Source organism: Oryzias melastigma, linkage group LG1 (genome assembly GCF_002922805.2).
Source record: "Oryzias melastigma strain HK-1 linkage group LG1, ASM292280v2, whole genome shotgun sequence".
NCBI classification, from domain to species: domain Eukaryota; kingdom Metazoa; phylum Chordata; class Actinopteri; order Beloniformes; family Adrianichthyidae; genus Oryzias; species Oryzias melastigma.
The window spans coordinates 8,826,684-8,840,066 of NC_050512.1; the positions used below are offsets into that span (position 1 = coordinate 8,826,684).

The 13,383-nt window shown below is 41.1% G+C and overlaps 2 protein-coding genes across 4 annotated transcripts in view; both read left to right on the top strand.

The window, feature by feature from the left end:
* The first annotated feature begins 15 nt into the window (after window positions 1-15).
* LOC112137528 lies at window positions 16-12,080 on the top strand. Of its 3 annotated transcripts, none has more exons than XM_024259883.2 (9): window positions 33-170; window positions 275-310; window positions 397-446; window positions 1,023-1,127; window positions 1,219-2,069; window positions 2,255-2,350; window positions 4,176-4,632; window positions 8,167-9,672; window positions 11,417-12,080. In XM_024259883.2, exons 4-9 carry the CDS (start codon window positions 1,025-1,027, stop codon window positions 11,725-11,727), a joined length of 3,324 nt encoding a protein of 1,107 aa, XP_024115651.1. In that variant the 5' UTR covers window positions 33-170; window positions 275-310; window positions 397-446; window positions 1,023-1,024; the 3' UTR covers window positions 11,728-12,080. The 3 variants fall into 3 exon arrangements, with proteins under 3 accessions (XP_024115648.1, XP_024115651.1, XP_024115650.1); XM_024259882.2 differs by having other exon boundaries at window positions 400-446; XM_024259880.2 differs by lacking the exons at window positions 275-310; window positions 397-446 and having other exon boundaries at window positions 16-170.
* Window positions 12,081-12,938: 858 nt separating this feature from the next.
* The window catches only part of timm10 (translocase of inner mitochondrial membrane 10 homolog (yeast)), a 1,904-nt gene continuing 1,459 nt past the window's right edge, over window positions 12,939-13,383 (top strand). The window contains exon 1 of the mRNA XM_024260042.2: window positions 12,939-13,154. Coding sequence (XP_024115810.1) covers window positions 13,084-13,154 — 71 coding nt within the window. The 5' untranslated portion in view covers window positions 12,939-13,083. The remainder of the gene's footprint in view (window positions 13,155-13,383) is intronic.

The following is a 13,383-nucleotide window of genomic DNA, read 5'->3' on the forward strand; positions in this document are numbered from 1 at the left end:
AAAATCGTCAGAACGGATCTGTGTGCAGTGCGCTGGAGCCGCCGCTAGGTGTCGCTACAGCGACATGAAGCGGAACTTTGCACAAAATTTGCGATATTCTCTTTAAGTCTTTAAGATGAATTGTTGGTTTTGAATTCTAAAACTTGAGTTTTGAAACTGATAAAGTCTCGGTGAGTAACTGGATGATTTATCATAGCATTATTTTTGATAATATCCGGCTTTTTACCAGCTAACCTGAATGAGCTTCAATTTTCGCGGTTTTCCTCCGAGCTAGCTAGCTTGTACAGCTTCCTCTGTTGGCTAAACCCAGGTCAGCACGCCAAAAGTAGACTATAGTTGGTTAAATGTGGACGATATTTGTGGGAAATTTCTGTTTTATTTTCCACGTGGCGTCAGCAGCGGCCAAAAACTGTCCTCTGGAAATGTTTGTGCTAGGTTGTGGACAGGTAAGCCACAGAAACGTGGATAGACTGCTGGTGCAGGTGCTACCTATCGTTTTATAAGATCAGTTAGAAAATATTGTGGAATAATTTTTACTCGCCACAAATTCAAAATTATGTGACAAAGTATATGGACCACGATTAAAAGTATTTTTTTAAAGAAATATTGGAAAAAGAGGGAAAAAAGAAATGTTTTATAATAATAAAAAAGTCATGTTTTTTTTAAGTTGTAATTTTACAAGAAAAAAAAGTAGTGCTTTTTAAAAATTAAGTTGTACATGTAGGAATGTTTATTTTATTTTAAGTCCATTTCTGCTTTTAAATGAGTGTTTTCCTTTTTTTATTCTCAAGTTAAATGTGTGAATTTTGTCTTTTTTTCATGGATGAGTTTGGTTTGATTGGCATCTAAAATAAGTCCTGGACAAAAACAGAGTTCAGAGTTTTCGTCTCCTGACTGCCTCACTGGTTCTAAAACAATTCAGACCAGAAAGTTTTCGGTTTCTTATCATGTTTTTGTTGACATCATCTTTAGCATACACTTTATTGCTTCTGTCAAACCGTGTTCCCTCATTTCCTGTGCAGACATGCAGAGGTACTATTGGCCCAACTATGAAATGCAACTCCTCGGAGAACTGCAGAAGCAGCAGAACACTGCCCAGTTCTGTGACACTCTTCTGCAAACTGAGGGTGAGAACCCCCTAAAAAGTATGTTGCTTTAAAAAAACATTTTTTTTAAAATGATAACTAATTCATTTTACTTTATCCTGTTTTCATGAAGGGATCTCCGTCCCAACTCACAGCTGCATCCTGGCAGCTCTTAGCCCCTATTTTTCCCAGAGGTTGTCTTCATCTCCATCTCCTCCATCTGGACAGAAACACCTGTTAAAGCTCCACACAGTTACAGCTCACGTCTTGCTGAAGCTCGTCAGTCTCATGTATTCAGGAGAGCTGGAAGTTGAGGGAAATGAGGAGAAGAGCGAATTGTTGGCAGCAGCCAGCCGGTTTGGATTCTCTAATCTTGTAGAAGGTTGTAAAGACGGAGTTAGATGGCAGAGCACACCGAGCTACAGGAAGACGTACAGAAGCATGTCAATGATGGATGCACAAGTTCAAGTGGAAATGGCTGTAAATAATCGTAATTCTCCAGAGAAGAAGAGCTGTGCCTCCGTTGGTACCCAAACAGTTGTGCTCTTTGATAAGGAAACGTCTCAGGTCCCGTTTGCTGTGGGTTTCTCTGCATTGTCGCATTGTGAAAACATGCCGGTGGATAAGCTGATGTGCCTGACTCCCTGTCCAACCATCACAAGTGATGGAGAATCTGATGCAGGGCTGTCCACAAACCACAAACAGTCCTCTGCTTTGTTGTGTGAAACGGACAGCTTCATTGAAAGTTCACAGAGGTCACAGGAAGAAGGCTGTTTCCAGCAGTCACTCGAGGACAACTTCCAGGGGTTGGAAAGAAGAGAAGAGGCGGCGAGCTGCAAGGTGACGGAGTATGAAGATCAGGTCAGCAAAGGTCAAATGTTAGAGGAAAAAAACAAAGAGGGGAGGCATTCAATCTGCAAGGCTGGAGTCAAGAATTTGGCCAAGATGAAGCAGATGATGGACCCCACAGAGACTTCTATCAAGGTGAAGCTGCTGTCAAAACTGGGTTTTTCCTATGCAATTCCAAACTCTGATGCAACTGTTGTCAGAAACTTCTCCAAAATGACCAAGCAGAGACAAAACATCAGATTTTCATGCACAGATGAATTCCTTTTGACAAACGTTGAAGTCGTACCCTTAATAGATATAAATATTTGTTTCTTCTGCAGGTGAAGCTAAGAAGAACCCCCTCAGGAGAAGTTTGGGAGGTGGCGCGCATGCAAGACAAAGATGAGACAGTGTCGCCTGTTTCTTCAGTGAGACAGGTAGACGCTAATGACTCTCTTTGGATTCTGTAGTTCACATACCACGTCAAGGGGCTACTGAACTGAATTCCTGAACCACATTCTAGAGCAGGGCTCTTCAAATTGGCGGTCCTCAAGACGATATTTTGTATGAATGGCGCTTTTGAGACAATTTGTGTGTGGAGCTAACGAACTGACCAGTCGTGGTGGGGTATATGGCTGAGGGGGGTCTACTGCGGAGAATAAATGTCACACCGGTCCTATGACACAATCTGCAAGGTTAGCCAAGTTTGTGTGCTTTTCAAAAAATGTCAGGAGGAAAAACACATTTAGTTGAGCTTGTTACTTTTACTTTAAACTATATACATTTTTTGATTATTTAAAATTCCTAAAATGATTCAGAATCGTTTATGGATAGTAATCGTCGCATCTAATAATTGAGTATTACCCCCACCACTAGTAAATGTATGAAGGACATCAGACTTCCTGTAAACTCAAGAAATGTGTGACGCTTGTTCTGATCTCCAGTGAACGGCACCCGTTCTTTAACCAACCACAGTTTGAATTAGACTTCAAAAATAAAGGAGTGAGTGACCGGCTACTCTAAAATAACTCGTTGCCAGGGTTAAAATGTTTGAAAAGTCATAAGAAAGACTAAATCAAAAAGAGGTTCATGAATTTAGTTTCTCCCTCACTGATTCAGCAATTTTTAAAAGCAAACTTAAAAAAAACATTCAGCAAAGATTCAAAATTAGGAGCACATAGTTGTGCAAACAGCTCTTCTCCACCTTGAACTTCGATGTCCAACTACAGGTCCAGACTAACTGACAGTCAGCTTCACTGATGGTCTCTGCTGCTTCCTCCCTCAAACCAAAGGCGGCTCAACTATGGAGAGGAAGCTGTGCTAATAAAGTCATGCTCAGAGGAAACCATTGATTGAGCTTAAAGAACTGTCGAAATGTAACAGTGTTAACAGAACTGTGTTAATAAGGATTCTTAAATCTGAATACAGCAGATATAGAAGACTAAATAAACGGAAAACTGCCATTTATTACTGATTTATTTACTTATACATTTTGTATTTGTTTGAGAGTTTTAATAGACATTTCGTACATAAAATGGTTAATAATACAGTACAGTAAATAGTACAGTACATGTTCCATACAAATTTACTACTAAAGATTGGAAGTTAAACACAACTTTTTCACACCAGGGTCCTTGTTCGTCTTATTTTGTGTTATGAAACTAAATTAAAAAACTGAGATTGGGTTTTTAAAAATTTCTGATGCAAACTGGCATTGACTCGTAGACATCCACGAGATGCACGTACGTGCATGCGCACAGAGGCTGCAGTCTAGCCTCAGCCAGACTCTACCTTTAGTGACCCCAAGATAAAGTTTGAGACTCCTGATTTAGGACAAAGGTAAGATTAGTCGTGAATCAAACAGTGTTACTAACTTCAAACTGAAAGACCTGTTCAAGAATAAAACTCAGAAGTTTTCAGGCTGTGCATAAACAAGGAACTTTCAATTGTTTTACTTTGTTATAAGTAGGACAAACTATTAGTTTAATTATTCCCATCTTAAGAAAGTAAAAAGAAAAAGTGTTTTTAACAATCACCCTCCTAATTTGGGGTTCAACATATTTCCAAAACGTCCCCAACCTTTGAAAAAGAGAGGGAACAGTCTCGTTTATTTATTTAGTTTATTTATCTATATATTTATTTACAAACAAATAAGCAAAGACATCGGTGATGTCCCTCTTGGTTTAGTGCTAGCATGTTCTTCATACGATGAACCTCTTAGAGACTATACCAAAATGTTGACTGCTGCTCATTTCTCCGTAGGGATGCTCCACACAAAAACCCCAAGTTAAGGACTCCCACAATCCTTCCTCTTCTGCTGACCCGGTCCAGAACCCAAAGGCTGGGAACCCTCAACCTCTCGTTGCTTCTTTCCCTATAAACGGTTCAGACTCCTATCCTCTTTCTGTTGGTGATCTCAATTTGAGCCACAGCAGGAAGTTGGAGTCAGAGCTGGAGGTGGATGCCCCCCAGCCCCAGGAGGAAACGGATGAGCAGATCGACATGCTGCTGGAGGACATCATGAAGGGCCTGAACATCCTGCCCAACCTGGATGGTGACTGTAAAAAGCTGCAGGCAGGCCACGACAGGGAATCTGATTTTCACCAAACTGCAGGGAGCGATCTTAGACAGAGCCCCATTTATGGAGCCGGCAGTCCAGCAGAGTGTGTCCTCTACCAGGATTTGGAGGTGGAGAGAGGCCGTCCAGCAGCACACCCAGGTTTGCTCTTTACTCTGTTACCTAAATCGCTTTTAGAAAATGACAAACTCTTTCTCTGAGGTCAGTATTTTGATGTATTTGTTTTTTCTTTCACAAATATCAAAGTGATTGCTTAAAATCTTAGAGGGATGCAGATGGAATAGAAATCAAATTAGAATAAAAGTTGTAGACTACAAACATGCACAATTACACAAAAAAGGAACAAATGTAAAACTAATTTAACATTAATATGTCGCTACAATTTATTCCTGCATAGAAATAAACAGGATTCCTATACATCACTGTATGTAGCCGTATTCATCTTTCCTTCAGTTGATACCAGCCGTCCTGTTCCTGCTGCTGAAAAACACCCCCAAACCATGATGCTGCCACCACCATGTTTCACTGTTAGGATTGCATTGGGCTGGTGATCGGTGCCTGGTTTTCTCCACACAACACACTTGGAATTAACATCAAAAAGTTCAGTTTTTGGCTCATCTCATCAAACCAAATAATTTTTTTTTCTCATAGATTGGGAGTCTTACATATGTTTTTTGTTTTGACAATCTCTATGCAGGCTTTTAAACATATTGCACTGAGATCCAGAAACTGGCTCGGTCACTCCAGAACTTTAAAATTTTCCTTACGAAGCCGCTCCTTCGTTGTCAGGCTGTCATCTGGGATTATTGTCATAATGAAAGACCTACCCATGTTTCATCGTCAAAACTCACACTGAGGGAAAGAGGTTTTCTTTCTTTTTTTTTTTTTTAATCTCCCCATACATGGCCCCATTCATTCCTTCAGTTGTTCTGGTACACTTACAGAAAAACTGCCTCAAAGCATGATCCTTCCACCCCCATGCTTCACAGTAGGTATGGTGATCTTTGGAGACCCTTCAGTATTCTTTCTCCTCCAAATACAACAAGTTGATTTCATCAGTAGGATTGTGAATCGTTGCTTAGGTGGCGATCCGTCTCAATTCACAAATCGAGCTCAACGATTCTGGGATCGAACAACCATTTTTACTTTTTAATATAATGTTTGTTGCTATGTGTGTAACTTTTTACTGGGTGTATGGAAATTGAAATTACATGTATTAAATCTAAGGCTGGAAATCTCAGGGTAACTCACGATGCGATTCACGATACATGGCTCACGATACTGATAGTATCTCGATATGGCAAACGTTGCAATAATCAATATATCGCCATGGTAATCTATGATATATAACTATTTTTAAAACAAATGTATATTTTTATTTTCTTCAAAACCTTCTTTTAGAACAATTTAAAGACAATATGTTCATTTAATGCTCTATCCAACAGTAAAATAAAATTATCAATAAATACTAACATGTCTTTACAATAATTACATACATTTTAAGATGACATATATGAACAAAGCTTCAATTAAGAAGCAAAATGCAGAGTTTATCAAATAGCCTTCTCACTTCAAAGAGCCATAAATGTGGAAATAAAAATTCATAATGCTGCATTTTAATTAATTTTATGTCAGATAATTGATCATTTTCAAGGCACGATATGAACTTTCAGCCTGTTAATATTATATGATCATTGTTTTTTACAGTGCCAGTATCCATATTCAACCCTCCACCTTTTATAAACATTTCCTTCACTTATCTTTGATAATCAACACTTTAGTCACGTGTTCCACGTGTGTACGTACCGCTTAGCATATACACCTGTTGGATCAATAACTCCGCTAGACATCTCATTTGGATGGCAGACGCTGCGCACTACTCCGCTAGAATCAGGGGGATTTTAGCGTGGTGTTTGGATACGTTACTGGTGTTACTGCCGTCAAAAACCATAAATGTTACATTAAAAACAGTGCATGCTGTCTGCTTCTACTTTAGAAAAATACAGACACAGCTCGGACCTTTTGACTCGCAGTCTGTCTGCCTCCTGCGAGCATTTTCATCTCTATGCAGAGCAGGTTGTGAGCCCCCTCCCTCCAGTCTCATTTTTTGTGTGGAAAAAATCTCTCACTAGTTCATCCATCCATCCATCCATCTTCTTAACCGCTTCTTCCCTTTCGGGGTCGCGGAGTGCCGGAGCCTATCCCAGCTACTGAAGGGCGAAGACGGGGTACACCCTGGACAGGTCGCCAGTCTGTCGCAGGGCCTCAATCACACACACACACACACACACTCACACTCCTAGGGACAATTTAGAGTCACCAATTAACCTATGAAGCATGTTTTTGGACGGTGGGAGGAAGCCGGAGTCCCTGGTGAAAACCCACGCATGCACGGGGAGAACATGCAAACTCCACACAGAAAGGTCCCAGCCGGGATTCGAACCAGGGCCGTCTCGCTGTGAGGCGAGAGTGCTAACCACTGCGCCACCGTGCAGCCCTCTCTCACTAGTTTTACTTTGAAAACCGTAAGCTTCACCGACACCAAGATTTGTTTTCTTCCAGTGACAGTAGCGCTGCTCATTCAGCTTTGTTTTATTTTATAAACTTCAAATCCAACATTATTCTGTATTTCAGAACAAAAAATACATCGTCCCCAGATAATATTTTACTACATTCTACTGTATTTATAAAGATCGCGAATCAGTGATCTTGGACGTCACAAATATTCATGCTCGAATTTTCGGGAGCTAAATCACGAATATCCGAGCACTCGGATACTTGTTATAGCCCCATTCATCAGACCATATGACATTATCCGAATCCTCATCTGGATTATCCAGTACTAGGTGTAGGGTGTTGACTGAGGGAGCATCTGGAGCCACTCCCCTTTGGAAATTTAGAAAATTAGGGCCCTTTATATGCATTTTCCAAGCATCTGAGTCATTATTTCAGATGATTGATCAGCTTGCGGTCATCCAACCACATTTCAGTGAGTTCCTGTGTGTCATTGTTGTGGTGTTGTGGGATTGTTTGTAAGAGAATTCTGTTTACAAACTACCAGGTAGGTTTTGCAATGGTGTCACAGCAGAAGGAAGTGTGCCACGAAACGAGAAACGGGAAAGCATTTAAGAAGCATTTTTTTAGCAGTGTTAGAACAAACATTCTAAAATGTAAGGAGTTGTACAATTTTTTTTCCAGTTTACTAACATGACAATTGTTGCTTTACATTTGTCCGTGGCTTATCCATTGCGTTATTCCTTAATTGTTTACATCCCATGCCTACTGGCTACGGTGGCCGTTTTGGTTCAGTTGTTTTGGCCTCAGAACGGATCGTACTCGCACTGAGAAATTTTGGTGTGAACTGAAGCTCAGTCTGATTGGAAACGAACCGAGACCACTTCGAAAGATGGGTCCCAGAGCGGTTCCTGGTCCTGGACCAGGATTCATTTGTGCGTATTCAGACTGAAACTTTATTCTGGATTATCGGGGAAAATGGACTCTGGTTCACTTTAGGTGAACCAAATATGTCCAGTCTGAATATACCCTAATTGTAAGCTCAAAACATGCTGAGAAATCAAGGGCAAATTTACTAGACTGTGGTATAATAACAGAAGAGGCCCCTGTCCTGTGTCTGTCATTTTAACTGAAAACATGATCGTCTTTCCTTTCGTGCAGATCTCCATTGTTGTGCTCAGAACTGGTCAGGCTTCCCAAGCCCTTCAGCTGTACAGCCCAGTCTTCCAATGCAGCAAGACTCTCACATCAACTTGTCTGTGAGCTCATTGGGGCAGACAGATCCACTTAGATATCCGGGAATGCTAGTTTCCAAACATCAGTGTCCTGCTGAACCTGCCTTACCTTTAGCATGTACCTCTGGACAGAAACAGAAACAATCCTCTGGGAAAGACCAGAGCATATTGGGCTTTTTACCTCTACATGAAGATGATGGCCACTCTGATTCTCTTTTTTCATTACCCTGGATGGATGAAATGAGGCTTCCTCCATGCCTCTCTCCATTAGAGTTTTCCACTCCAAAAGAAAAACATCCAAACCTCCCAAGAAACTATAAAAAACAAGCTCAGAGTCGACGTCATCAGCGGGCCTGGCTTGCCGAAAGCCCTCAGTCTCTGCAGTTTCCTTGCAGCACCATCATAAAAAACAGCAACGTTTCTCTACTGTGTAAAAACAAGAATGGTGGCTCAGAGTTCTATCAGCAGTATTTGAACCAAAAAATTAAGGATCCCAGGAAACAAACCTGTTCAGTGAAGAGTTTGGACCCCGAGGGGGCGGACACCTTAAAACGCAAATACGACTCTAAAGGACATGAGGTCATTCTTAAAAAAAGGAGGAGGAGGAGGCAAATAGAGCTCCTACAGGATTTCAACAATGGTTTGTTGACACCCATAAACATAAAGGTTACGGATGGAACATATACTGTGGGAGATATTAAAAAAGAAGCAACCAGTAAGAGCGCCGAGCAGTCCTGGATCCGGACCAGAGGCTTTGTTAAGAGATATCTACAGAGGGCTTGTAGCACTGCCCCAGAAATGACCTACACAGGTGCTGGGCTCTACAGAGATGGGAAAAAACTCGAAATCTCACGGCCAAAGAAGAAACGCGGAAGACCGCCTAAAATAAAGGTTGAGCAAAACCATTCGGGTGAAATTCCTGCCATCCCTGAAGACAAGCATGACAAAATGGTGGAAGAAGATTGTCCTAAAAAGAAAATGAGCTCTAAAAAAACCTGCAAAAAAAGCACAGGAAGATCCAAGCCATCATGGAAGAACACACTCAAGGAGTTTCAAAAGCTCGTTCAACGGCGACACTTAAAAACAAAGACTGTAAAAGACAGCCAGGAAGCAGCCAAACCTTCAACGAACTCAGAAGGAGACGATAGAGGAAAGAAAGGGAGCGCTGGGTATAACTCTGCCACAAAGACAGAAACCGACACTAAAGAGACATCAAAAGCTAACGATCAAGAACCCAACAGAGCTGATTACGACAATCAGCCATGTAACACAACTGCAGCTCACTGCAACAAAACAGACCACGATGACAACAGAAGATCTAAGATGTTACACTTCTATGGTAATGGATCCCATCCTGTCAGTGCTCAGGATTGCTTGGAGGATGAGTCGGTGGAGGCAACACCCAAGACAGAGCAGAGGAACACAGATGAAGGTATAGTAAATTGCATTTTAAAGAATCACTCTGATGAAAATCATGTTTTTGGTGTTTTTAACATGCTCTTGTAGCTATTGTTCTATGTTTGTATATTAAAACTATGTTTCTGAAAATTGTTCAAATTGTTGTGAATTAGAAACAGATGCAAAATTGCACTTGAAAGAAGCTTTTAAATAAAATCTACATTGGCAGGGCATAAGCTCCCCATTCTGATTCATCCAGTTGTAGCCAAATTGATCCATGAATGTCTTTGTTTTTCTCGTCCGAGTTGGTATCTGGTTAAAAAAAAATGTATGGCTAGATAGCTCCAATGTTGCTCACTATTTTAGTTGCACCTTTAATGTTAGATTGGGGGTATGAGGTGACGTCCCGGGCTCACACTGGAACCATTTTGGTGCGGACACTGGTGTGGTCAAGCTACGGCAGATGACTCACATTGGCTACTGCGACCGACCTCACAAAACTCCGAACTCACATAGGTTCACAGGATAATCCACCATTTATATAGAAAGTACAGTAATCCCCCCCTTATTCGCGGGGGTTAGGGACTGGAGACATCCGAAAATACGAACCCCCATTACCGACCCACCCTCACAACCGAAGAATGTCTGTTACCAATTCCAAACTCATGAAAAACACTTCTGATCATGATTTGTAAAAAAAAAAAAAACTACCTGCTCCAGATGATAATTATCCTGCACTATTATCAGAACATTTTCGAGCCGCCTCCGGGTCTGCTGATGCCATTTCTCCATGCAGGCGCTCACTATTCAGGAACTGGCGAGACCAGTCTTTGACTTGCTGTGTGTTTGAAGCCAACGGGCCGTCGTGTGCTTCATTTCCGCTCCCCTCCTGGGAAATTCCTGCAGCACCTTTGGACGCTAACGTTTCATGCTTTACGCATTGTGTAACAGATAAGGGAGACCAGGGTTGGTAGTCACAATGACATAATGTGAAAACAGCTAGTTCAGCGGAAAATAGGTTTTATTTAAAAAAATGTATCTGATTGGATTCAGCACTTCTGAAGTTACATAAAGACTCCTGCGTCCGCACTGGAGCTGGAACTAATGCAGTGTGAGCCCGGAGTTGGTTAGCGTGTATGCACTGACTCACCAAACAGAGGGGAGCTTGTTGGAAGTCCACACAACTTGAACGCGTTGTCTGGTAAATTTGTCAAATGTTTTGACTGTTCAACATGAGACCACCTACTTTATTAAAGCATCTGATAGGTCAGTTAATAACTTGAATAATTTCCACTGCACAAATTTAGAATTATCAATAATGTAAAAAAAATGTCCAGACAGGAATCAATGTTACAGAGTAATAGCTCTTTATTCCTCTATAGGAGACAATGGGATTTTGGCTTCTTGAAACCAGCAAGTACTTCCTGTTTGGAAAGTGAGGGGGGAGGAGTCACTCAGTCCAGTTCTATTATACAGTTAATGTCCCTAATGGAATGTGAACTCTCTGATTTTGTTTTGTGCTGAAAACATTTTGGGTTTTATTTTTTGTGAAATATGTTTGTGATGGAAAAAAAAAGTAAGGGATAAGATGATGTGGCTAATTCTGGTCAAATGTTGTAATTGTATCGGCGTGGTGTGAAATCCAAAAGCACTTATACCTCTAAGCTTCTGAACCCAGTTTGAAGCAGAGAGGTAGACACTGTTGTCTGGGATGTTGTCATTGTTTTATCAATTTGTCTCAAAGTATATATTTATTGTTCTTAATAACATCTATACAGGAGTGATCTGCTGTACTGGAGATTTCAAATCCGACCAGTCGGTCCCCAGTGATGGAGGTGCGTCTTACAGCTTGTCTCTCCACTTCAACGTATCCGTGACCAACAACTCACAGCCTCAAACCCCCCAGAAAACAAGGCCGCTGGTTACCACAGAAGATCAAACAGAAGAGGAGGATGAAGAAATAGATGTTTTGCTATGTTCTCCAGAGAAAGCAGCTCATGAGAGAGCTGCACTCAGTAGCATAGTCATAACTGTAGATGAAGAAGAGGAAGAAGAGAATGAGATTGATGTGACTGGAGATGAAGCATAGGAGCGTTTAGGCATCATTTTCAGATCCCTGTGCCATGTGACTTTCTTTTTAAGTTTTCAGCAAGCTCTTTATATCCAGTAAAAGCTGTCACCATGTTCTGTTCCAAACACAACGTTCAAATCTGACGTTTCATTTTCCGTAATCATTTAGAAAAAGTAAGCATGACTGTTGTTTTTTTATCTATAAATTTGACATCTCAGTGAGATATAAATTGTTTTTTTCCTTTAGTTGTTTTGAGTGAGCTCAGCTGGTGTAATTAAATGTGTGTTTTGGAGTTTGGTTTTGATGTTGAATTTAAAAAAAACATGGCATGTTTTATGTGCAGTTTATTAAAAAGAAAAAGTCAGTTTTCATTTGTTGTACTTTTTTGTTGTGGAGGTTGATCCTGGTTCAAATCCTGTGTGGTTTCTTTCAGTGTGTAGATTCTTCTTGGTGCTTCTTTTCTGCTCTCTTTGACTTACTTTCACCGTCCAAAGCATGTCTGTGTCTCACCTATTTCACCCTTACATGTTATTTAACCTCTACATTGTCCTTGGGTCAAAATTGACCCATGTTCACATTTGAAAACGGGTCAAATTTGACCCAAGCACAACATAAGGTTCAACTGTTTACTGCAGTGTGCCACACACAGCATGCCTGAAGAAAAAAATGTGCATGAACAATTTTGGCTTCAGGCTCACTGAGAAATCTAGGACCGTAAACTTTTGTGTGCCCCGTACAAGTTTGCATAATTTTCACCCACAGATGGGCAGAAAGGCTCCAGCATCCCTGTTACTCCGCACAGGCAGACATAGGCATAGAAGATGGATATGAAGCTATGGATATCAGTGCTGATTGTATAAGAACTGGACAGAATACTTGACATCACCCATGGAAAATGGCTTACTTCCAGTTCTAATTGAATCAATTCAAGGGCCAAACATTGTCAGTGAGCAGGGATTGGTCTAAAATATGTCAAACGCTTTGAAGCTGCTAACAAACACCATATACTGTTATTGAGACATCCAATTGGCCAATGTATAACTTTAATAAAAAATATGAAGAAAATTAGGATTATCAGAAACATATTTGTAAAAGGTATCAGATAAAGTATGGTTATTCTGACAAATTGACTAAGTAATGGCTGATTTTGGAGGCATAGATGCCAATGCACTTCAGAGGTTGTCCACTGGAGGGCGCCTTACTTTTGAGACGACCTTTTCAAACAAAACTTTATTTATAACGGAAGTCGGACAGACGGGACATCACACGTGTTTTAGGGTTTGAAGGTGACAGTAGCGGTCCCAGCTCGCTGTAATTCAGCTGCAGAGGGTCACCGGGGGTGTGCTCGGTTGTGAGACGACACGGAGGGCGAGAATGGACCCCATGAAGGCGCAGCAGCTGGCGGCGGAGCTGGAGGTGGAAATGATGGCTGACATGTACAACCGGTAGGTCTTCATCTCGGTGCGTCTTGATGTTGCACTGTGCGCGCGGATTCTGATTCAGCAGCACCGTCATTCATTCATTTCCGACCATCACCATGGCCAGGGTGAAGAGGATCAGGCGTTAGTGTCTTATTTATTACCGTCAAAACCGCCTTATGTCCAAATCTATGGAGCATAGGCCTCAGCTGGAAATCCTTATTTCTGCACAGTATCGTCATATAAACTACATCCA